The 25476-nt window shown below is 46.4% G+C and overlaps 1 protein-coding gene and 1 long non-coding RNA gene across 4 annotated transcripts in view; one reads left to right on the forward strand and one right to left on the reverse strand.

The window, feature by feature from the left end:
• Positions 1-13887, reverse strand: part of LOC100589380 — a 60859-nt gene extending 46972 nt beyond the window's left edge. The window contains exon 1 of the long non-coding RNA XR_004030610.1: positions 13696-13887. This is a non-coding gene — a long non-coding RNA (uncharacterized LOC100589380). The remainder of the gene's footprint in view (positions 1-13695) is intronic.
• Positions 12422-25292, forward strand: NR2F2 (nuclear receptor subfamily 2 group F member 2). 3 transcript variants are annotated; one of them, XM_003268531.4, is made up of 3 exons: positions 12422-12846; positions 20581-21108; positions 23832-25292. In XM_003268531.4, the coding sequence occupies exons 1-3, from the start codon at positions 12804-12806 to the stop codon at positions 24104-24106; spliced, it is 846 nt and encodes a 281-aa protein (XP_003268579.1). In that variant the 5' UTR covers positions 12422-12803; the 3' UTR covers positions 24107-25292. The 3 variants fall into 3 exon arrangements, with proteins under 3 accessions (XP_003268579.1, XP_003268580.1, XP_004088401.1); XM_003268532.4 differs by lacking the exon at positions 12422-12846 and adding an exon at positions 17191-19056; XM_004088353.3 differs by lacking the exon at positions 12422-12846 and adding an exon at positions 19669-20361.
• Positions 25293-25476: the final 184 nt, after the last annotated feature.

Below are 25476 nucleotides of genomic sequence, written 5' to 3' on the forward strand. Positions count from 1 at the left end.
CCCAATAAAAGCATCACATCATAAAATAGGGAAATGGTTATGATAGGGACATGATCAGATAATCTAAAGTGTTTTTTGTTGAGCAAGGAGCATAGCGTAAGGAAGACGCTTTCAGGAGGTGAGGATTCCTGGTTTGGGGGGCCAAGAGAAAGGGGTCCAGTTTCAACTGCATCACCAACCAGCTCAATGACCCTAAGTAAGTCCCCTAACCTTTACGGACCTGTTTTTTTTTTTTTTCTTTTACTTGGAAAATAATGGAGGTAAGGATTTTCTTGCAAGTTTTAAATTCTATGGTTTTCTAAAGAACCATCGTTGTTTTAAGTATTCAGTGCTCTCTGGAGGCAAGAAAAAGAAAAAGGAGACTTCCTCTAATGCTGAGTGTCCTCAAGACAGTCTCCAAGAAGGGGGAGCCATGCCCTCTCACAGTGCACTGTGTCACACGCTCCTACTCACCTCTGCATAGATGACTGTTGCTTCTCTTTTCCTCTTTTTTCCTCTTGGGCACCATAAGTGAGAGAAGCACACAAGTGCAATGTCCGTAGATCCATTTGACCCAACCAACTCATTTTAGAAATGAGGAAAGTAAAGGGCATAAAGGTTGAGGTCACCTACTTAGTAACTGGTAAAGCTAGAATGTAAGCCAAGGTCTCCTTATTTCCAGACCAGTGCCTCTTCCTCCATGACACACTGCTGCGGAGTCTAAGGAATTTTATATTCTGAAAAGACGTGGGGTTTCTTGTGACCATTCAATACAATCTAAGACTTCTTGTAATTGGAAACAGGAACATAGGATAGGGCAGCAGCTTTGAATTCTGACTTCCTGGATTTGAATAATATGCCTCCACCTTACTAACAATGTGAATTTCAGGCAGGTCCTTAAACTCTGTAAGTCTCATTCTGTTTGGTTTTCATTCTTTTCTCTTGGATAATAGAAATAATACCAGTATTTACCGCAGAGAGTTGTATAGAGATTAAATAAAGTAATATAAATAAATGCTTACCATAGTTCTGGTATACAGTAAATGTTAGCTGTTATTAGTATCATCATCCTCCTCTTTATTTACATAATGATGAGTGAAAACATCCTGAAAGAAACCCAGAAGGAATAGGTTCAAATTCTGACTGTGGTCCTATTGGCTCCATGACCTCAGTTTACTCATCAGCAAAATGGGAATTCAAAATCTCTTCTTGTACAGGACTTCAGTAAAATCAAATGAATCATGCATATGACCACATTTTTTAAACAGGTAGAGCCCTATAACAATACAATTGTTGATGGTTTTATCAAAACATAATTATCCCCAGGTTGGAAAGCCTCTGGATGCTCAGAGTTGGTTAATAAATAATAAAATGAGATCATGCCCCTGCTTTGCTTCTCAAATAAATCAACTTAAAAAAGAAATATCTAAAATACCATTAAATCATAAAAGAATAAATGCATGTCCCCAAGTATCACTGCCATCTATTGAATTCAATTGTACTGTTCTCAACTTAAACTTGCAGTTCTCTCAGAATTTGATCTTACCAGAGCGTTAGAGGACTATTAGGTCACAGGGTTTAGAACAGTAAACTCACTCTCTTCTTTGCCTTCCAAGTAAGGGAGAGAAAGATCTAAAAGTTAAAACACACACACACAAACATTTTATGAAATGTTAAATGATGACCTCCAAGAAGCCTTCGTACCCTCTCTAAAATACCGCCAACCTTTGCTATTGACCAGCTGCTTATTGTGCATAAACTTAAAAATATATTCATTATTGAGATATAATTTTGTTTAAGCTAAAGAAGCATCAGGGGATGGGGAATTGTTTTGTACATGGGATTATTAAAGAGTTGGGGCCTAAAAGTGTATGTCTATTTTAAAAAGAAATTTTCTGATTGCAGATAACTTCTCAATTTGATTTAGTGTCGAACGATAGTGATGGGGTTGATAAGTGAGCATTCATCGGTAATTCATCTTGTGCTGGTAGAAATTTACAGCAAAGCAGTGCTTTCCCAACAGTGACAAGCCCTATTAATCTTCTTCAGACACATTTCAATAGGTGTTCCCATCTGTGGCCAACATCTAAACACTCTGGCAACACTGGCGACTTGAAGACACCTTCATTTCAAGTTACACTAGTGAAAACGTGATACTAGATTGTACTCTATTTTTTAACCTAATTCTCTCTCTTCATTCAATTAGCCTTTCTTGCCTGGATTTTTCTGCTCATGTGTAACATCATTTCCCAGGGAGAGTACTCAAAGATTTGGTTTCTTAGAGATGCACAATCTCCCCCAAGGTTAGCAACCAATAACTTTTTTTACAAATTAAAATTGCATAGATGCCAGTTCTGACAGTCATTGGCCTCTGATCATGCATGTCCTTAGAAAGTAGAACCTGTTCAAATAAAGCCCGCCTGTGCATCAAGAAGGCTGAGGAAAAGGGGAAGGCTATAGAATCCATTTGTGTTCATATTCAAAATGCACTTTATTATTCTGAGCTATAATGTAAATTTCAGTGTGAGGGAATGCTGGGAAAAGGAGAGACAATTAGAAGAGTGTGGTGAAAAAGAAGCCCATAATTCAAAATATGTTTGCCCAATATATTCAGTCCATAGGATGAAATCTCTCTCCTGTCCTTTTGCATACATGGGAGGACCTCCTGTTAGAGCAGGAAATTAAATAATCACTTTAGTAATAGATTATTTCACTTAAATTGGCTTTATTCTACCAGCAACATGCTCTGGCTGGCTGCAAGCTCAGACTAGGTGAAAAATGTGGAGGGGTTGTTTGATTTTGGATTGCACCTAAGTGCTTTTTTTGTGACATTTTCAAACTCATAATGGGTTTGGTCTGGCAAAAAAAAAAATTGGATTTGAATAGCATTTTTCATGTGCACTTTAGAAATCTTTCAAAAGGAAAATTCTCTGACACATTCTTATTTAGGAAAGGTTAGATACATCTGTATAATGGATGGACTTTTTTTAACTTCACTGAACTTTTTTGTCATATGTGATCTGAATATATATATATATATACACACACACATATATGTTGGGGAGAGTGTGTACACATGCATGTGTACCCCTATGTGTTACTGGTTTGTATGTGAATATACTTACATATAATAATATAAGCATGCTCAAAAAATGTCTCCCTCCTTCACACAAACTGTTTTTCACAATGATCATTTGAGTTTGTTGTAGAGCTCAGTAACCTTATTGTAGGTGGCAAGTTTAAATGTGCCATATTAATAACTTGTTATCCAAGACAAATTAAGTTCTTATGTGTCAAAAGCACTCGGCACTGGATTATCTACAAGACAAGTATTTATTGAATAAATGTTGAGTCCAATTTCATTTTAATGTGACTGACGGTACGTTTCAGCCTCTTAGGCAGAGATAAAAACACTCAGACCTGTAACTGTGGTGCAACATTACACCCAACTTGTCTATTTCTATTATTGTCTCTTAACTTAGAATATGGAAAGAAGGCTTTTTTTTTTTTTTCGTTGTTGTTGTTCTGAAGAGCAAAGAGAAAGATAGAAAAACGGCTGGCATTCAGCCTAAAGAGAAATCATTGAAACAAATTAATCCTATGCTGTTTAAATTGACATGGTAATCCATCATCAGAGAAGGCAAACTCTGAAAGCAATCTAGAATCTGCCCTGCTCTTTCACTGGCCCTGGAGGCACAAAGACAGATAGTAAAGAAAGGAGGGGGGAAATCATAAAAGTTAGGAATGCCTGAGAAAAGAATAAAATTGGTGGTATCAGCTCTCACTGTCCTGCCTCTGCAAACCTCCTTTGGAAAGGAGAGGTTAACTCTCAACAGTTGCTTTCCCAACTTTCCCTCTAAGTGGCAGGTCTCTGGAGCTGAGCTCTAAAAGTCTGCCTCCTTCTCTAGGCTGCCAGGCTGCTCACCTCAGTCTAATCATTGCCTGCCGTGTTTAAAAAGTTGACCAGCCAGCAGCTTGGCAGGACCCACAGAAACAGTTCAGTTTGCACAGAAACTTTCCCAACATGGTAAGGGGCTTCATTTATGGGGTTTAGGATTTGGGTTTCTTTTTATTTTGTTTTGTTGTTGTTTGGGGTCTTTTGGTGGGAGAGAGTGAGAGGGGGACTTTTTCTTCATTTTCTTCCTCCTGTCTTATTTTGTACTTGATGAAAAAGCATGTTATTGTAATTTTTAAAAGAAAACTTTTGTAACGTCCGTAAAAACTTAGGCAAGACATCATGCCCTGTCACTTGTCTTTTATTTTGGAGGCTTATTTTTCAAATCTCTCTGCACTTCAAAAATCCTGCAATGTTCAAATTTGCTTTTAAATTCAAAAAGTATACAAAACTGTAAAACTGAAGTGTCCCATCTTAGTAGACAGTTAAGGTTTTAAAAGTAAAAAATTTTTAAAAACTTATTAAGAGCTCCATTGTTCAAACACACTGAATCCTAAGAATTGTTTTTTCTCTTGAGCTTAATTTGTGTAATGTTTATGTGTTTTGTTTTTTAGAGGAGGAGACATTTTACAGAACATACCTTTCTCATTATTGCCTGGACATACCAATTTGAACACAAAAGTGCATATTATTTTTTCAATTTAATAATGCATTCGACTATAAAGGCGAGACAATTTGAAAATATTTTTAACTTCAAAAATTCACTCTGTTAACAACAGACAGTATGTGAAGACAAAAACCCAAATATCTTTGTACCAAAAGCAAAAAGGCAGAAGGATATGAATGTAAACCCTACCCAACAACTGCCCTATTTTAATTTATCTAGGATAGTGTTTCTTCTAGTTTATTTTAAAAAACTTAGCATGCTACTGAAACTTCAGAATAAACATCACACCTCTTTTCTATGATTAGAATTTTTATTCACTTATTTTAAAAAGGGAGTGAATAATTCTTGTATACTGACTAATGCTTTTTAAAATACGTAAGCATAAAAGACAAATTAAAGGCATTTCGAGGGTAAATAGGAAAGGAGGGTTAAAGACTCATATTAAATATTCATTCACCCACAGCCATGCCAGTTGCAATTTTAAGAGTTGTTAGGAAAGAAGAACAGGTTTAGTTGTTTGTTTTTAATAGAATCTGGGGGGTTGAAATAGTAGCTCTTCAATAACTGAACATTCAAATTGCAATTCCTGAAAAAGATTTGATACTTTTAATTGGTTTTCAATTTATATATAGTGTAGATTTTAGCAAAATAGTATCTAATTTTAAAAGTCATTAAATTAACCAAAATCACATGTAAGAAAATCAATGAGTAAATAGGCATAAGTCTTTATCACTCAGAGGAGGCTAAGAAGAAAAGTACCTTTAAAATCCTCACTACTTAAATATCACAATACTACCATCTTTTTAATTACTTGGTAATGTGGCAACAAAGTATATGCAAAGAAACTGGAACATATCTTTAGAAGTAAATAAGTTATTAACATACATTCTACAAAGAAACAGGCTTCCCCAATTTTGCTAACCTCTTCTCCCTGAGGTGATGTGATGTGGTCCTGCCAAGAAATAACCAATGTGTCATTTTTCACTGAATTCAATATTCCCTTCCTTTAATGTTCTCAGTTTTGCTTTAAACTATTTAAAGTGACTTCCTCTCAATCAATTTACCTCAGTCAAGTACATAGAAATCTCCTAGATAAGGTTGATTAATTTATTATGAATTATAATAGATGGATAGGAAAAGTATCTTTCCCTACCTTGTATTCAAACTAAAAAGAAAAGTATAAATTTTATTTAAGCAATACACTTTGTAAACTCTCAAGCTAATACATCCTATGATCAAGAAGCTGAATATGAAGTTAAACAGCCTTCTCTTAATTTTACACAGAAGTTCTTTATTTATTTTTAAGACGCACCTTCAACTTTTCAAGAAATCAGCCTTTTAAGAGGAGAAATGAGGTTGTAATTAATTTGTGCATGTTTCCCTATTATGACAGTATGTCTGTCTCTGTCCACCTACTTACTCCTTTATATTGAAACTGTCCCCCCCCAAAAACAACCTTATAAAAACCAATAGAATGGAAATCACTCCTTAAACTATTTTTCTCCAACTGCAATTCACCTTGAGTTTGTGTTTCAAGAAAATTAAATTAGATCCCTTTTGTTGTTCTGCTTGTATTTTCTTTAAGTACTGCTGATGCAGCTAATTAACCATATTAATTTATCTGGGTATTTGCCTTACTAACACCTTCACATTTAAATGACTGGCACTTGATACCATTTGATTAATGCTTTTTTTGACATACCAAAAATTAACTGTCATTTAAAAGATTTCATTACCAGGCTCTTGAGAAAGAGAAAAATATAGAACCAGACAATAATTCCTCACTCTGTCCACTACTATGAACTGATGTCCACATGGCTTTAGATGTCTTTGGAACTTTCTCAGCAGGATTTGCCTTACAATATAATATTAGTATTAAAAGCATGTATAGCCCACATCACACTTGGTTAAATGGGCAGAGAGCCCCCTTATGCCATCATCTCTAGCTATAGCCTGTTCTCCTTTAATTCTTCAATCCATTGAAAAGTAAAATAGAAGGAGTAGCATATCCCTGAATTTTTAAATATTTAGGCAAAAGATGCTCACCTTTTATTTAAATGCCCTGCCAAAGCTACCAAACTACAAAATTGATGGTTTTACTTTGAAGTGTCTTTCTGTAATTTTGCAAGCCACAACAGCTCTACCATAGCTAAGTTGCTTCAGCTTGTATTTCAACAATGGTGACTCTAAGGAGCTCATTCAAAACTCTTTTTTGCACTGCCTTCTGCCTTTTTGCCAGTACACATGAGTGACAGCCCCTATCTAGTGCCTGAGTATATGAACCTTTAATCCATCAAGGAACTTCTAACACCATAAGAATATACACACCCACGTGCATACACCTTCATGCATATAACTATCAGACAACTACCCATTAGAATGCCACCAGGTTTGAAACCAGCGGAATATATTTTTCTAATCTCACCCAGATTTTATGGCTATAATTTCGCTACTGACAAGATTCTAAAATTAGCTTTTATTTAAATAAACCATGTATTTTTTTTTAAAACTCTCTGCCACAGCAATCTACTGTTGTAGTCATGGTTAGAAATATTTTTTAAATGGACTGGGCGGTCAGTTAAATACAAGAAAATATTTCGCTGTATTATAGCTTCTTATTCCCTAAAGTCCATCTCCATGGAGTGTGCTGCGGTTGATGGATGAGACTGTTGTCTCTCTGAATGGAAACCTGCTTTCATAGGAAGGGTGGAGGTGGGAGAGGACCAGTGAAGGGCAGAGCTCTAAAATTCTGGCAACTAGAGTGAATATACCCTTTCCTCCTTTCTTCCTTCTTCCTTTACTCCCTCCCTCCCTCGGTTCCTTTTTGCTACGTCTCCTTTTGGTAGATTAGTGTAGTTAACCTTCGTTCCGGCCAAGACCAAGAAGGGTTAATGGACACCCGGCTCCTGACACCTTCCAGGTCAGCTTGGCTTGCGAACTTCCAACGCAGGAATTAGAGGATTACCGAGGAAGGAATGCGAGGTACCCGATAGCCTCACACCTGAACACGGTGGCTTCAATCCACTGGGATTCATAAAAAAAAAAAAAGAAATTCTCTTCTGGAAAATGGTTAATTGGATCTGCAGCTATATTTCCTGTTGCACCGAAGAGCCAAGCAGGGCAGCCTGGATTGGATCCCTCAAGCTGCCAAGAAAATCGAGCAATTGGAGGGTGGTGTGGGGGTGAACCTTTCTAAATAAATAAACAAACGTAGGTAGCTATCAGTTGCTTTAGGGAGCGCAGATATTTACGAAAAGGCCAGGAGCGGGAAAAGGAAGAAGGAACGAAAAAGATTCTCCCCTTTTCTTACCTTTCGCCCCTCCTTTCCCCTCCCGAAATTTGCGCCTACTTGATTATTTGCAGCTGTTTCGAACCTCAAGGTTTGTTCACAGTAGCGAGGGAGACTTGCGCTTGGAGAAGTGAAAAGTCATTTTCGCGCCAGGACTTCGCTGCTTGAGTTTGGGGGTTTTGCTCTCCCTCCCAGCAAACTCCCTTCAAAGCCTTGCTAACTTCGTCAAGCCCTGCCAGCCTTTACTCCTTGGCCACTTGGGTTCGCAGTACCCAGCCAAGGGCCCCGGGCGGGTTTCCATCGCTGGGGGTGGCCTGATACCCCCAAAGCTGAGTTCCCGCCTAGGAGAGGACGCAGACGTCCTGGGGCTTCGTCGGTGTCTGTCACCCAGCCCCCTGCCTTCCTCCTCGGCCTCAGATGTCGTCCCACCTGCCCACGAGCAGGGAACCTGGAATCCACTCTCCCGGCAGTCCCCAGCGGGTTCTGCCACCCGGCGGCCGCCCCTGACACCGAGTAGGTGGGAGGAAGAGGCAGCTGGCGGGGATGGGCCATTGAGACCTCTTGAAAAATATTAAAAGACAGGATGGGTAGAGATTTCTCCGGGAGAAAGTTCGAGGGTGCATCGGGTCGCGGCTGGGAGGAGTACCCGAAATGCCAGCAGGAGAAATGCAACTCGTTTAGGCCACACCTTTAATCCCCGGGGCTGTCTGGAGAGACTGCGTGTGGGGGACTTGCCGGCGTTCCCACACCGCGCCTGCAATCCACTCCCGCGGCTACCTGGCCACTGCCACTCGCGGCGTGAAGCCAGTGGCTCTCAAGCCCTCGGCCCCGCGGCGGCCCGCGCAGCCTTCACCCGGCGCCGGCACCACGAAGCCGGGCCGCAGTGGACTCCCCGCAGCTCGCTGCGCCCTCGCGTCTCCCGTCGAGGAGGGAGGGAGGGACGGAGGCCCGAGCCGGGGAGCTCCCTGGCGGTGGTCGGGCCGCCCCCCTTGAGGCCTGCTGCCCGCTCTCGGCCTCGCCAAATCCTTGAAAGCCCAGTCCCCCTTCGTCACCCCGGGGGCTTCTAATCACTCGGCATCGATTTCCCTAACTCTTTTCATCCTGTTGAAGACACATCTTAAAACACTCCAGCCCGGAGTGTGCTCTGGGCTTTATCCACACTAATAAAATGATTTACCCTTCTCTCCGCGCTCTCCTCACAGAGGAAAATCGTTCGAGCCCCGGCTATTTGTGTGTGATCAGTAAATATTTAGTGCGGTGACATCCTTAGCCAGGCTTCGGATCGATTCGGGGCCCACCGGGAGGTGCGCACGGTCCGGGCGGGGCCGCGCCGAGCTCGCCGAGGGGGCTCCTCCCGCCCTCGCCGCCGGCCGCTGATTTACGGCCCCTGCAACCAGCTAAGGGGGGCGAAAGCGCGCCTGGAAAATTGGCTTTTCAACCTTTTACTTTTGACATTCAGCCACTTCCCCAGGCTCTAATTCTCGCCCCCACTCCTCCCTCCCGCCCTACTAAGGGTTGCCCTGTGCGCCCTGCGAGCCCTTCCAGCGGCAACGCGCGGCGCTCGCGCCCCCTCGGCCCGGGACCACCTATCACAGCCCTGAGTGGCGACGCGGGGAGGCCCCGGCCCCTGCTATGGGGGTCGCCTCCTTGGAGGAGAGATGCTCTCCGCCCGCCCACACCTCAGAGGGAGGAGAGGGGGTGGAGAAGCCCAGAGCTGCATCAGCTGGACGACGGCCGCTCTCCCTGCTACCCTTTCTCCGACCCCTCGGCCTTTCTCCTGCTCTAGAGACTGATCTTCGACGTCCATCGGGCCGGATGGCGTCGGGCGGGAGCGATACTTCCCTCGCAGAAAAACTCCCCTTTCCTAAGATGAGAAAAAGCGCTTAGCTTGGAGGTATTAGGTGGACGCCTCCTGCCCTGATAGTGGCTGTGAGAGGGCTGCGGCCGTGACACTGTCTGTGTCCCCTGGCCCTCCTGGCCTTCCCCGGGAGCAGACGATTTCATTATTGCAGGGCCGCACTGTGGACCTGGCACATCGGGTAGTGGGCTCGACCTGGAGTAGGGCACTGCGGGGTCCCGCTGCGTGCTACGAAACCTGATACCTCGGTCTGCTACGTTGCCCGAGTAAGATGTGAGGAATCCCGACCCTCAGACTCCACTACTCTTGGGCCGGGGCTTCGGGCCTGAAAGTCTCCGGCATTGTCGCCCACCTGTTAGCGAGCTTGTTCCCCTCTCACCTGGGGCCCGGGCCTTTGCAATTCCCCTGGGGCCCAAGGAGGAAGGGGCATGACCTTGCTGGGTCTAGGCACCTCTCCAAAATGCTAGCGCCCTCTCCTTTGTCCTACACATGATTTTCTAAACAACCTTATCTGCAGACCATATCTTTATACTAATGCATACTTAATTGGTCCGTCTTGACTGTCCATATAAAACAATTTAATTAGGGTGCTTTCTTGCTTTGGAGAGCAAAGAAAAAAAAAAAAAAAACCCTGCCCAGTGCTTATTGTATTTAGCACCAATACAGGCAGAAAATGTAGCACAAGTTTTTGGTTGAAAGAGCACCTCTGTGCCCATTGAAGGGCGTTGATCCGAAAAGACAGAAAGGACAAGTAAAATCGATTTGAAGCGACCCTCTCTGTCCCTTTCACACCATTCAGAAACTCCATTCCTTCTAAGACAAAGACCAGCGCCTTGGGAATTCTCAGGGAAAAAGAGGACTCTAGTCCCACAAGCCTAGGGCACTTTTTTTAAAAAAAAATCCTCAATATTTCACTTAAAACCCACACTTGATGCTGTGCCCCCCAAGTATGGGTTCCACAGATGCCCCCTCCAAAGTGCCAAGCTGCAAGGCTGACAAACCCCCTCTCCCCTGCCTGTTTGGCCTTGTGGCCAGGCCAGGACAGCCGTTTAGGGTTAGTGCAGCCCTCACCTTTGACCTCCTAGATTCGAGTGGCTGCCAGCACTACAACTCTGGCCAAAGTTAAAAGGAAACCACAACAAAAAATTTTTTCTGCTCCCAAACCCAGGGAAACCAGTTCTGGTTCAGCCGCCTGAGCCACCTTACCCAATAGCAACCTCCATCTCTAACTTTTTTTTTCTCCTTCTTTTGCAATGAACTGCCTGAGCCATCTCTGAAGGAGGGAATTTAAGTTGTCAGGGCTCCATGGCTGGGTTGTGGGTGGGGTGAGTTTCTTGGTCTAACTGGTCCTCCATTAGGAATCCCCGAATGCCAGGTTATCCCATTGGTGCCCGAGCTGGGGAAGGCAGTCATCGATCAGAACTGGCAGCAAAGGGAGAAGTGAGAGGAGTAAGATGGGCAGGGAGGGGAGGGAAAAGGCCAGGCTGTGATCACCTTCACCTGCCCTGAGTCCAGCCTTCCTGTTCAACTATTCCTCGACCTTCTGCTGGGGATGAAGGGGGCGGGGGCGAAAGGGAGGGGGCACCCCCGAGTTACACAAGTGGCCTCCTTCTACTAAGAGAATGAGTTCACCTCCTCCCCAGAGGAGCCTCACCATCCATCCACTCAGTATAACTGATGAGACAAACCGCAAGGAAAAACTTCTGTAGCCCATATTTATGGTATTAATGAATAGTTAAAAAAGATTTACACTTCTTATGATCAATATTCTGAGTTATTTTGCTCAAAGTATATAATTACAGTGTCTTCAGAGTTTTCATCATTGTTTGAGGTGGCAAAACCATTTGTAATTTTCATTAGCCAGTAAACATGTAATTAACATTCAGCACTGTGTTTAACTTAATTCCTGTTTAAGACAAGGACAAGAAGCAGCCGAAGAGCGTTAGTTCCATTTGTCAAGTCTGACATAGATCTTACCATAACAGTTTCCTAAAATAAAAGATCCGTGTTTCCCCATTATTCTTCTCTTAAAACAAAACAAAACAAAAATCCATTAGTTAAAACTGTATTAAACTGTGAGAGGCAGCATAGTTTATATTCAATTTTCACTAGTTACCGTATTCCTGCTTCCTTTATTCGTTTTGGGGAGTAGAGAAAGGGAGGGGGTGAATCAAGCATTCATTATCTGAAGGCATGGAATGGGGAACCCCTCCCCCCAAAAGAAATAGATTTCCTCCTCAGGAAAGTTCTAGAATAAGGACCGGAAAGGGGGGAGGCAGAAATCCACAGGGGAGAGGGGGAAAAAAATCACTTGGGGAGACTTGAGTTAAAAGTAGAAAATGAGGATTCCAACGGATTCCTAGGAAAAATGTTGCCCTCTTGTCTCAAGTTCTATCTTTGATCCAGGACGAGGGGAGCCTGTCTGCCAGTCTGCGAGGCTGATGCTTTTTCCCCCTCCTCTTCCACCTCTGTTTTTTCCCAACTTGCTTTAGGATTAGCCTCCATCTCTCTCGACCCCAAACAGTGGAATTTGGCTGTGCCTTGGGTCGTCTTGCTTTGCAATATCGCCTATAGTTGTTGGCGGTTTTCTGCTGAGGCTGAGCCGTTTGCTCCAGCCTCCGACTAAACTCATTAAGTTGGGAGATTTTTTTCAATTGGACGGGTGTTTTTAAAGTCTCGTCTTTCCAGCCCCAAACAAGGTGTAACAACGCTCTCTTCCTTCTAAGGAATGAGATGAGAGACAAGGATCACTCCAGACATCTCCTACCTACGGTTTGGGGTTTTTTTTCTTAAAGGCGAGGCTTGCATTCCTCAGCAGCTATGTACAAAGCTCCCTGAAACCTTGTCTCTCTAAAGTTAGTGTGCAGGGTTTTCCAAGGCTGAGAGAGCCTAATACATGGGGAAGCACTTCCTTGAGGTGGAAGATCTCTCCCTTCACCTTTCCTCTTTTTCCCTGCAGGCTAGTGCCTACTTTTTATCAGTTTGCACAATCGCTTAGATAAACACCGAGGAGGAGATTCTCTTTAATTATCAAAGACACATCTTTTCAGGGGGCCAACAAAGCATTTATTTCACCCGCCAAACTAAAGGAGAGTTATTCCAGTTTAGGAGGAAGATGCAAGCGGTTTGGGACCTTGAACAAGGCAAATATGGTTTTGGTATGTTTACTTACAGTATTTTTTTTCTCTCTCTCTTTCCTTTCTCACTTTTCTCCTTGTGCTGTGTGGGGTTGGGGATGACTTGGGGCTTTTCAAAATATCGGTTTGCTAACGTGTATGAAATGCCGAGGGCTGTGGTCTAAGGGGTTCGGGGAAGGGGGGAACAGAGTCAATTCAATGCATTGCCATATTTTATTACATGTGTGTGGTAGGAGAGATGGTGGAGGGGGAGAGGGGGAAAATACAATTGCAAAGCTGCCAAAATATGATTAAACCGAAGCGTTAAGACTGCGGAGCCTCCTATCTCCTCGTCCTGTCTCCTCAAACTCATTTCCTTCCACAGAACAAACTAAAAACCAGTCCTATAAGCGTGGTTTTCCAAGCAGCAGATGACTCGGTTTTCTAGCAAAGGAGCTGCTAGGCTCGCACTAAGTATCAGAATTTACTGTTCGCTTTGCCTCTGCGCTTCATTTTGCAACCTTGTGCAACTGACAGCCAGGCAGGCGGGGAGGGAGAAAAGCCTAGCCCGGCGCCCTCGGCCACGGTTCGGGTAGGCGAGCGCTCGGTTAAGCTAGAAGGAGAATCGCGACGAGAAGGGTACTCACCATCGGGCGGGGTGGTGGAGCTGGCGTGCGGATTTCAGGCAAACGTTTACCTTTTTGCTGTCTATTACAACCGCGCCGGGCTGACTTAAGAAGCAATTCTGTGCTCTGTCCAGAACATTCAAGGAGCGGTTCCTCATTTTAAAAAAGCCAGCGAGAGAGACGACAGAGACAGAGAGAAAGAAAAAGAGAGGAGGGGGTGAGGGGGACGCACATAAACCCAGTTCAAAAAAAAAAAAAAAATCACCTCTTCGCCAATGACTCGGGAAACGCAGAGGTGGCGAGATCCGAGTACGGTCCAACCAAGCCAGAGCCAATTAATTTTAAATCCTGAAGAATTATTCAGATTAAAATGTACAGAAGTTTCGTTCTCCTATGCCTACGTGAGTCCAAAGTCGTTTCCCTTTAAGAGCTCCTTTTCTTTTAAAGTTGAATTTTAGGCAGCGAGGACTCTTACACTAGGGGGCAGACAGATACTGTACTTGCTCCAATCTTAAGCAATTTTTTTCCCTCCCAGCATATGCTCTGATTTAGCACTGTAAATTTTTCAGAGGACCTAACTCTGACAGCCCCTGGTGATTTTCAAAGTACCACAAGCCAGTGGTTAAAAATTGCATTGACTTGGAAGTTCAGAGGGACACAATGGAAGCCCCTTTCCCTATTCATGGAGCTCCAGTGTGGTGGAAGAGAAAAACACACACGGACTAGATTGAGGGAAAGGAGGAATTCAATGAATCCTGGAGGACGGAACTGGTTTCTACTGAGTTCAGAGTTAAACTCGGCATTTGCTGGGGTCTGTATTCATATTGTGATTTAATCTGTAAAGAAATACAGCCCATCAGGCCGCTTTCTGCAAGAAAATTATATTCCTGGGTGTTGAGTTTCTTTCTTTTCTTTTTTAGATTAGGGCAAATGTTGTCCCAACTTTCTCTAGGCAAATTAAAGCTTGCCATTCTTCTCATTAAAATAAATTTACATCTGCAAAAAAAAAGACTGAGTTGGATTTTTAAAAAACAACAATAATATATTGATTTTATCTTCTCAGAGCTTTTTAACCTTAGACGCACAGCAAGTGAGCATCTCTGGAGAAGACATTTTAAAATATTTTTGCCCTTTTTTCTTCTCAGTCTGTAGTCTTGTCTCTTCTTCTATGCATTAAAATTAAGTATAATTCATACGGTGATTTTTTCCCCCTTGTAACAGCATTTCATAAGTGAATGAGTCCTAAAATACAGAGTGAAACACCCCTGACTTTATGGCAGCCCTGTGATCATTTGCCAAGCAGGCTCCAATTTTTTAAGATATGGTTAGGAAATTCTTCCATTTCAATCTGAGGCCATCAGAACATACTTCAAATTCCAAAAATCTCTAAGTGGACTGGGGAAGCTCTTCCTCCTCGCTTGTCCCTTCCCATGTTTGTAAAAGGTAATCTGCTATGGAAGTCTCATTCAGGAGGCGAGATTAAGATTTCCCTATAATCAATTATTTTCATCCTCTATTGAGATGGGAATGCCCATTAGATTTCCTATCTCAACCCCAGTCTCGTCACATCTCAGCTGAGCTTGTCCCGAATCTACTGACATTTGTAACATTAGCAATTCCTGCATCATAGAGGTTGGAAGGGAAGACAACAACTACCCAAAACCTTCTCCTCTGTAATGATTTCTTTCCCATCCTTCTTATCCTCTTTAGGAGAAAGTTATATTGTGTCTCTAATTAACCTGAAATTCTCAGCTTGGCTTCACTCTGTGGCAATCTTATTACACACCAGGTTTATGATAGTTGAGTGTCCACTACAGATTTGTTGGGCTTTTTTATTTTTTAACAACTTTCAAATAAACCGAGAACCTGCAGCTTTAGTGAAATACGTGATTTCATCGGAGAAAGAGTAAGGGCTGAGGTTTCAGGAATGAAGCTTAAAGAAGATTTTTCCTTTCCTAAAAACCAGCCCCTATCTGCCCAGATCTTTAGTCCTTACCTCATATTCTGCCTATGTGTGTAAAGAGAATTGAATATAAAATGTAATCTATACATGTCAATTATATGTATGGTTTATTTTTAAAATATCTTTATCCTGTCAATTTTTTTCAGTTACCAAGGATGTTTTCTGTGGTCGTCATTTACTCTTCATATGTGTTCATTTCTTTCCTGGAGCTCAGCATCTTTTGTGTAAAATATTTTAATTGTTCACAAACCTGGTTGGCTTACCGGCATAAGGTTTTTTTCTTGGTGCAAAGTGTGTACAAAGGAGACACAATTTTCTTGTATAAATGTGGAATAATGATAATTCACTAACTGGTCATAAACAACAAGTTTACTGCGTTGGAATATAGTGTGTTCTGAGAGCAATTCTACATGTTTGACGTTTAAAACCAGACACCCTGGAATTCAAAGACACAACTGTCTCAATTATTTTAGCACATGGAGCAGAATGGCAATAGACTATGAAGTTGTTCTTTTTGCAGTGACTTCTTGAGGTAGAATATGGCTTGGGTTTGGTTCTTGTGACCTGTACTAGTATTATTTCCCATTTGGGGCAGAATCTCTGGGTGCGTTTTAATGACTATATGAATGCTTAAAAAGAACTTGAGGAACAATGAAGTCCGTACTCAACTGTTCTATGACCTAGAAGCATAGTCAGTGAAGTCTTTGTCTGTGTACATTGACAAATGTGCATCTGATACATGTGCGCTTACATGTGTGTACAGAGGGTGTGCACAGGGGAGGCTGGGCGGCTGCCTCCTCCTGTCCATCAGTGGGCAGAGGTCTTTCCCCTCTCACCATGACTGGGTGTGTGGCAGGATGTTGGCTGGAGAGTTAGCTAAAACCAGCGAGAGAGGGTAAAGTTGAGGAAAATTGATTTTAATTGCATCATGACAATCAGATGAAGTCTACTTCTGCTTCTCAGCATCCGAGATGCTTTATTTGGGCAATTAAAATGTCAGGCCACATACCTGTGAAATGTTAACCCTACAAGGAATATACAGAAACAGAATGGCCTTTATCCTCTGAAAAGAATATATATATATATACACACACACATATATGCCACCAAACCGAACAAGCGATCAGAGTTAATTAAGAGAAGGGTTTGCCATGACCCGGATTTGGCCAAATCTTTCGTTTGGAAAATGCCTACAAGCTCAGTTCGTGGCACCTTCCCACCCTCACTCCCTACCCCTCTGCAAAGAAACCAGGGAACTTTTCTTTGGCATTGTGGGCACTAAGATGCGCCAGGAGTCCCGGGTGGTGCGCGAGCGGCGGATTTCGTGACATCGCCAAGTTGCGAGAGGCAAAGTCCCCGATTCCATCCAAAGCCTCTCGCGGAGCCTTTAAGAGACGTGTGTGCGCGCTGCGCTAGTCTCCCCGCCGGGGCGGAAACCTCGGGTGCGGGAAGTGGAGAGAGCAGAGGCAGCGCTCGCAGGACCAGCACGGGCCCATCCCCCGCTCGGCGGCAGCGGCGGCGCGGCCACCCCGTCCCCGCCCCCCCAACCCCCGGTCCCCCGCGTGCCCCGCGCAGCGCCAGCGACGCCGCTCGCGCTAGGACCGGGCTGCGCCCGCGGCCGCCATGGCGGGGCCGCCGCAGTCCGGCCAATGACGGCGAGGGGGCGGCGCGCGCGCGCCTGGCCAGGCCAACCCCGGCTGCTGCCTTATAAGGCGCGCCGTCGCCATGGCAACGTGCGCTAAGTTGCAGCAGTCGTGTCAAAGTTCACTATATAGAGAGCTCAGTGAGCTGATCGCGGAGAAGCCACTTCTGCCAGCCCCGGCGCCTATAAATCGCATTCCCTCCCGCGCCCCCCTTTTTAGCATATTTGATCACTTTGATTCTCTGTTCTTTTCTCTCCGCGGTGTGTGTGTGCGTGCGCGCGTGTGTGTTTTCTTCTCCTCCTCCTCCTCTCCCCGAGTTGCCTCCTTTCTCCGGGTGCCGTGCTGCCTTTTTTCCCCTCTTTCATTCTTTCTCTCCGTCTTTTTCTCCCCCCTCTGCGCACGAAGGATGTGCTTCTAGGTGGTGATCTGCCCTCCTCTCTCTCTTTTATCATTTCTCCCCCGCCGCCGGCGAGTTGACTCTTTCCCTATGTGTGTGAGGCGGCGGCGGCAGCAGCAGCAGCAACGGCTCCGGCGGCGGCAGCAGCGGCAGCAGCGACTTCAGCGGCGGCGGCGGCGCTAGACGCGGCGGCTCCGGGCCCGACCCGGCGGCTTCGGCGGCGGCTCCGGCGGCAGCGGCGGCCCGGGCGGCCCGCAGGGAACGGCGAGCGGCCTCCACCCAGCGACTGAGGGCGGCGGCGGCCGGAGAGAGCGAGGCGCGCGCCGGACGCCCGGGGCAGGCGGCGGCGGCGGCGGCCCAGCGCCAGGACGACGCCGCGCAGCGCCCGACGCGGACCACTTTCATGCTGATTCCCCCGGACCCGGGCAGCGCTCCGGCCACTCCGCGGGCCGCCGGCCTCCGCCCCGGCCTGCCTGGCTCCCTGGGCGCGCCCGCACCCGGCGCCTCCGATCTCCTAGTCCTCTTGATTTCGATGGCTTTCCTGAATGGCTGACTGTGGGCTGCCCTGGACTTGGCCCCCGGACAGTCGCCTCTCCTCCTCCTCTACCTCCTCCTTCACCACCACCTCCTCTTCCTCCTCCTCCTCCTCTTCCTCCTCCTCCTCCGCCAACTCCTCGGCTGCACACCAGCTCTAACAGCGAGAGAGTGAACGAGAGAGGGAGGGAGAGAGTGAGAGCGAGCAAGATCTTTGGAGAGATTTTTTTTTTTTTTTTTTTTTGCCTCCTACTTCTGTCTTGAAGCCAGACAATCGACTTCAGCTCTCCCTCCCCTCCCTCTTTCTCCACGTTCTGCTCCCACTCGCTCTCCTGTCCCCTTCCCCTCCCCTCCCGGCGGAAAGCCCCCCGAAACCAACAAAGCTGAGCCGAGAGAAACAAACAAAACAAACACACCGGGCCAGACAAGCAATCGACAAAACTTTGCAAAAGCAAAAACAAAAAAGGAAAAACTAACCAACCTCAACCAACCAGCCCCCGAGCCACCCGGGGCGCCCTCCCGCGCCCTCTTGCACCCTCGCACACACAAAAGGCGGCGCGCCGGAGCCCGAGACCCGGGGAGCCGCCGCCGCCCCGCCGCCGCCCGCAGCCAGGGGAGCAGGAAGTCCGGACGCGGCCCCTATAGATATGGCAATGGTAGTCAGCACGTGGCGCGACCCCCAGGACGAGGTGCCCGGCTCACAGGGCAGCCAGGCCTCGCAGGCGCCGCCCGTGCCCGGCCCGCCGCCCGGCGCCCCGCACACGCCACAGACGCCCGGCCAAGGGGGCCCAGCCAGCACGCCAGCCCAGACGGCGGCCGGTGGCCAGGGCGGCCCTGGCGGCCCGGGTAGCGACAAGCAGCAGCAGCAGCAACACATCGAGTGCGTGGTGTGCGGGGACAAGTCGAGCGGCAAGCACTACGGCCAGTTCACGTGCGAGGGCTGCAAGAGCTTCTTCAAGCGCAGCGTGCGGAGGAACCTGAGCTACACGTGCCGCGCCAACCGGAACTGTCCCATCGACCAGCACCATCGCAACCAGTGCCAGTACTGCCGCCTCAAAAAGTGCCTCAAAGTGGGCATGAGACGGGAAGGTATCGGCCTCTCATTTCTCCTTCCCTCGTCCTGGGTCCCGGGGTCCTGGGTACGTTTGGCTAGCCTGCTCTGGGTAAGGACAAGAAGCCCCAAGCTCTGCTCTTCGTATTGCAGCGGAAAGGGGTTTTATACTAGAAGCGAGTTCTGCATTGGAACCCAGACCCCAAATCTGCATGCTTTGGCCGACTGATTTCCTTCTTTACTCTCTCTTTGGGCTGTTTTCATTTCCTTTGCATTGATTGTGAGTTCACTGAAGTCTGCCTTTCTGCAAGGGATGGGGTGTTTGTTGTTGTTGTTTTAAAGCCTAGTTTACTTCTCTCTCTCTCTGCCCTTGTTTTTCCTGCATGTTCAACATGTCCCTCCCCCTCACCCCTTTCCCCAGCCCCCACCCTCTCAAAAAAAAAAAACCTGAGATTGTACTTTTGTACAGGAGGTTCAAATTACAAATGGCAATTTTATGCACTTCGCCGTATTAACGCTGCCGCCCGGGCAGCGCTCATGTGACCCTCCGTGGATTAACATTCTGCTAAAAAAAAAAAAAATACCTCTGCTTTCTTTTTTCCTTTCACTTTTGAAACGAAGAGAGCGCGATAGGAAGTAGGAAAGGGTGGGCGAGGGGCCCTGGGCGGCTGCTTTCGCTCTGCGCGAGTTGGGTCTTTGTGATATAAAATTCGCCGAGCGCCGCGAGCCGTGCTTTGCCAATGGCGCGCTCGGCGCGGGGCGCGGGCTCCGGGTTGGGGCGAGCCAACGCCGGGGTTTCTTTGTGTTTCTGCGAGAGCGACTCTCCCGGTCCGGAGTCAGATAACAGCCTGAGCCCGAGCCTCGCCGGCTTTCCCCGGCCCTTACAGGCCCTGCCCAGGCTCCGCTAATGCCGGCCGCCTGCTCCCTGCCTCTCCCGGCTTCCTCTCTCCTTAGCCGGCCTCTCTCTCTCCGCCTTCTCCCTCCGTCTCTTTCGCCGAGCACACTGATTAGACAGACGCCAGACCTCCGCTCTCTGCTTGTCTCTCACTGGGGGTTCCCCGCCGGGCTGGGGCTGGGGCTTCGGGGTTTGTGAGAGAGTCGTTCCGGAGTGGCCACAGGCCGTCTGGGGTGAACCCTCGTGCCTTTTGCAAAAGCGTCTCACCCTCCCCCCAGACTCGCCCCTCCCGCTCCCTCTCCTCCAATCAATAAGAAATATCAGCTGTTTAGCAGTAAAGAAGAAAGATGCCCTCAGAATGCTACATCCCGCCCACAGCGCCGGGGACCCCGAGGCAAGGTGGCCAATTCTGGGTCCTCGGCGGACCAGCCCCGAGCGGGCCTCGGAGGCAAGTGTGCCCCTCTGGCCCTCAGAGCTCGCCTGGGTGGTGGTTTGAAAGGAATGGTGCCAAGAGCCTGGCGACTCCAGCTCTGTGGCAGGCCTGCCTGGTTCTTGCGCTGCTCAGGGCCTGGGTCAGGTGGGGGTCGGGCTGGGGCAGACCCCGCCGGGGAACCTGGGGACTGAGGCTGGTCATTAACTGTGGAGTGTCTCTTTTCCTCCCCCGCAGCGGTGCAGAGGGGCAGGATGCCGCCGACCCAGCCGACCCACGGGCAGTTCGCGCTGACCAACGGGGACCCCCTCAACTGCCATTCGTACCTGTCCGGATATATTTCCCTGCTGTTGCGCGCCGAGCCCTATCCCACGTCGCGCTTCGGCAGCCAATGCATGCAGCCCAACAACATCATGGGTATCGAGAACATTTGCGAACTGGCCGCGAGGATGCTCTTCAGCGCCGTCGAGTGGGCCCGGAACATCCCCTTCTTCCCCGACCTGCAGATCACGGACCAGGTGGCCCTGCTTCGCCTCACCTGGAGCGAGCTGTTTGTGTTGAATGCGGCGCAGTGCTCCATGCCCCTCCACGTCGCCCCGCTCCTGGCCGCCGCCGGCCTGCATGCTTCGCCCATGTCCGCCGACCGGGTGGTCGCCTTTATGGACCACATACGGATCTTCCAAGAGCAGGTGGAGAAGCTCAAGGCGCTGCACGTTGACTCAGCCGAGTACAGCTGCCTCAAGGCCATAGTCCTGTTCACCTCAGGTAGGAAGGAGCCCTGTCTTCTCGTGCCCATGGGCTCCTAGCCCAGAGTTGGGGCCCAGAGAACTTGGGAGTCCCCAGTGCAAACCCAAACTGCTCCTTGAAAGGCCAAACTGTTGAGTGCACCTTGAAGTGGGGACTTTGTATAGCTGCTGGGCACTACCAGGCCTGTCCTGGGGAGAGGAGTGGAAGGCTGGACTGCAGAAAGGATGCTTCAGATAGATTCCCCAAACGGGCCATAGGGCAGCCTCTGCTGCCTGTTTCACCCACCTGCAGTATCCAGATTGGGATGCCCTCTGCTGCTCCCTTTCCTGAGCCCAGGCCCTCTGGGCCTGCTGGGCCCCAGGGAATCTCCTCAAGCCCTCGGTTTTCTCTAGCGCCCTGGCTGGGCCTCCAGGAGATGCCCCTGGGCAGTGGAGCAGCCCTGACGTTGTTTCTGCAGGGGAAGGTTTGCCTGCTAACTCCGTAGGAGTTGGAGCTCCAGGCAAATCCAACCTGAGGGCAGCAGTTTTCAAAATCATATTCTTATTGGAATAACGCAGACTGCCAGGAGAGGGGAAAAGATCTGTCAGGATGGGGCAAGAGGAGCAAAGGGACCGTCATAACTCTTCAGAATGTCTGCAGGAGGTTGAAGACTCTGGCCTCTTGCTTCCCCTGCCCAAGCAAACGCTTAAGGCAGTTTTCAAACAACCCAAAGTGTATGCCAACTTGGGCTGGATATGGATATTGCTAGAGATATAAAACCATCATTGACTGCATTATGCAATCTAATTAGTTTGCATGCAGTTTAACCTGTGTGAGTAATAGATCTGATCTTAATTAACTCTTGAGGCAAAATGATTTTTGAAAGTGTCTGGCTTTCCATTTTGGGCCACACCTGAGCTTTTTGGCTGCCTCCAGGCTGAGTTCAGCATAGCCCAGGTGGATGGAAATCACCAACCCCCTTTCACATTCTCGTACTAAGTTGTCAGCTGATCCTTTTGTCAGTCATGGCTGAGAGGGGAAAGGGGTTCCCGATTAAGAATAACAAACATTTGGACATTAGCAGGGCTTGGAACCTAGTCACCCACTACAATTTTTTAAGCTTGTAACAGGAAACGAGGAGAGATGTGTAGTTTATGTGGCAAACATAAAGGAGGTCCACAATCTCTTCCTTATTGTTTGAAAGAAGTCTGGGGAACTAAGTCATTAGCTGAACAGCTTGCAGGTTCTTAGTCCTCAAACTGCTGTCTTGTACATTGCTGCTTTCCACATAAAATCTCCCCACACAGCCACCCCAAATTCTGCCTTTGGAAGTCCTTAGGTAATTAAAGGCCAGTGTCTGGGCAGGGAAGCTGTTTGCAAAGGTTTGGATAGGGATTTTCTCGAGTGCCCCTCATATCTAGAACATTTGCCTGCTGCAGATACACAGACAAGATATTTCCCTACCTCATAGCCACCTTCACCCCTGTCCCACAACCCGACACCTAGCCCACCTTCTTGGACGGTGGAGGTAGTTGTTAATTTCTTGATATCATTGCTAGCTCTTAGCCTTACCCTTGGTCTTTCAAGGAAAAAAAAAATGCCTGATACTGTCGTTAACAGTTTAATTTATGACTATTTGCAAAATGCGGAGGCCTGTGTGGAGAATGCAAATCGCCTCACAAAGAGATAAAGGTTCCTGTTATCTGATTCAGAGGGAGACACACAGTTCTGAGGATGCCAAGGGAAGGAGTCCTATGCAAACAGATCTTTTAGTTCCTGTCCACAGACACCTCTACATTCTGTAGACATGCAGAGTCCTAGATATACATATGAGGAGGTGGCATGTGTGTTCTGGTTCTTGGGGTGGAGGTGGTGGTGGTGATTTTTGAATATCTGTTTTAATGATTCACAATATGCATGTGTTAACCCCAGTCTTGTCTGGGGAGCCCTGAAAGGTCAGGTCACAACCTGAACCGCCTTTACCAAGAAGCTTCTCATTTCAAAGGCACTTATTGTATTTTCACGTATCAAAAAAGAAAAGTGTTTTCCTGAAGATAACAGGGAGGGGGGATGCTTCTCGGAGGGACCTAGGTTTTAAAAAATAAAGGGGGGTGGGAGAAAAAGGGAGAGAGAAGAAAAGGGGGGAAAAGAAACAGCTCAAATGAACAGAGAGATCACAGTTCGCATGGCTGCCCTTCAATAGGCTAAACTGACAAGATCAGTTTTAAAGGGCCACTTAAATCAGTTTCAAAGACTGGAGAAAAATGAGTCGCCCTCTTTGGGGGGAATCTGAGGCTGGATCGTGGACGCCATTACTCGGGACTGGGCCAGGTTGTCCACCCCCAACCCCCACCAACCCCTATATAATTATAAGCCAAACTATTATTTACAGAGGAGGAGGGGAAAGAGTGCTAGTAGTTTTGGTTTCTTCTGTTTACTGACTTGGGCCAGATAGACCCAATGCACTTTTGCTTGGGCCTCTCAATGACCCAGGCTAAGGACTCGGGCAGTGAAAGCCTGTAGCACACTGAGCTATGTTTTATTTTAAAGCAAACACTTCTTCAGGACCGTCTCTTGCTCTTTCTTCCCCCACCCCACCTCCCCCCCCCCTTTAAGTTTTCAGTACATAGACATTTGCTCCAACTCCGGTTGGGGCAGTTTGACAGAGCTCTGTGCACACACCTCATGTGACCCAATTCAAACCTCTTAATCTGATGACTGAATTCTTCTTCTTCTTCTTCTGTTTTTAAACTTTCTTCCAGATGCCTGTGGTCTCTCTGATGTAGCCCATGTGGAAAGCTTGCAGGAAAAGTCTCAGTGTGCTTTGGAAGAATACGTTAGGAGCCAGTACCCCAACCAGCCGACGAGATTCGGAAAGCTTTTGCTTCGCCTCCCTTCCCTCCGCACCGTCTCCTCCTCAGTCATAGAGCAATTGTTTTTCGTCCGTTTGGTAGGTAAAACCCCCATCGAAACCCTCATCCGGGATATGTTACTGTCCGGCAGCAGTTTTAACTGGCCGTATATGGCAATTCAATAAATAAATAAAATAAGAAGGGGGAGTGAAACAGAGAAAGAAAAGGCAAAAGACTGGTTTGTTTGCTTAATTTCCTTCTGTTAAGAAAGGATATAAAAGGATGTTACAAGTTTGCTAAAAGAAGAGAGGGGAAGAATTTAATGGACTGTGAATTTCAAAAAAAAAAAAAAGACTGTCAAATGAACTTTTACAGAATGCATTAAAAAAAAACTCCTGTGTCGGTCAGAACAACTTGCTACTTATCATTTTTGTATAAAAAGGAAATTAGTCTTTTTCTTTTTTTGGTAAATTTTTGAAAAATATTGCTAAAAGTGCATTTAAGGAGATTGGGAGACAATTAGCAGAATGGAGAAAGTAAGTCTTTTTTTTTTTCCAAATTATTAATTGTCCTGTGTCTATGTACCTCTAGCTGTTCTTTTTTGTACTTTTCTGGTTCCAAACCAGTTTATTCTGTGGTTCTATAATAAGTTTTGATATAATCTTGGCTTCTTAAAAACTGTGTATCATTAAAATATATGTTCTGCAAGAATTAAAACTGAGTCCATGAAAATATCATAGGAAGACATAAAACTTTAAAAGGCAACTCAAAGATGATGGAAACGCACTTACAAGTGGTGACCAAAATTTTTAGGTGAAGTTGAGCACTCTAATTAGAGAACTGGAGGAACCACATATAACACTTAACTTCCCCTACCCTGCCCCTCCCCAAAAGATACCATGACAAACCTAGCTTTTAAAAAATATTTTAAGAAAGAGAATGAACTGTGGAATTTATTGGCAGCCAAGGAATGTGTCCAAGACACATGCTGAGGTTTTGAATAAAAAGTGAACTTTTGTAATCTGAATTGGGTCCCGCTTAGTTCTTGAATTGTTATGAAAATCCTATATCTGTTTGTATATTTGCAAACCCTTTGTATTATAATTGTTGATATTTTCCCTTTTTAAAAAATACCATTGAAATCAGCATGACAAAAATAACACTGTTGGCACTTATAGGTAACGTGATTGATTCAGTATCTTAGAGTTTACAGTTTGTGTTTTAAAAAAACTGAAGGTTTTTTTTTAAGTGCAACATTTCTGTATACTGTAAAAGTTATAATAACTGAACTGTTTGGTCGAGTCTTTGTGTGTTATATTCCAAGGAAAATTGAAAGTATTCAGAAATTAAAATATTATTTGATATCTGAAACCTGGCTGTCCCCACTCACTGTCTTTACATCTAGAAGAGCCCCTGTGAGCTCTCGCTGAGCTGGCCGGGCAGGGGGCGGTGGGGGGTGGGGGGCATTTGTTTACTCCCCTCAGTCAGTTTGTTCAAAGGTGGACTACTGTATTTGCCTGTTCAATTTGGGTGTGTGTGTGTTGAGCGGGGGAGC

Source organism: Nomascus leucogenys, chromosome 6 (genome assembly GCF_006542625.1).
Source record: "Nomascus leucogenys isolate Asia chromosome 6, Asia_NLE_v1, whole genome shotgun sequence".
NCBI classification, from domain to species: Eukaryota; Metazoa; Chordata; class Mammalia; order Primates; family Hylobatidae; genus Nomascus; species Nomascus leucogenys.

What these genes read in the sequence shown, in the direction of transcription:
- NR2F2 (XM_003268532.4), top strand. Translation starts at nt 18,615, where the DNA reads ATGGCAATGGTAGTCAGCACGTGGCGCGACCCCCAGGACGAGGTGCCC. An exon ending in AGTGGGCATGAGACGGGAAG is followed by an intron (nt 19,057 to 20,580) that starts GTATCGGCCTCT and finishes CCTCCCCCGCAG; the next exon opens with CGGTGCAGAGGGGCAGGATG. An exon ending in CATAGTCCTGTTCACCTCAG is followed by an intron (nt 21,109 to 23,831) that starts GTAGGAAGGAGC and finishes ACTTTCTTCCAG; the next exon opens with ATGCCTGTGGTCTCTCTGAT.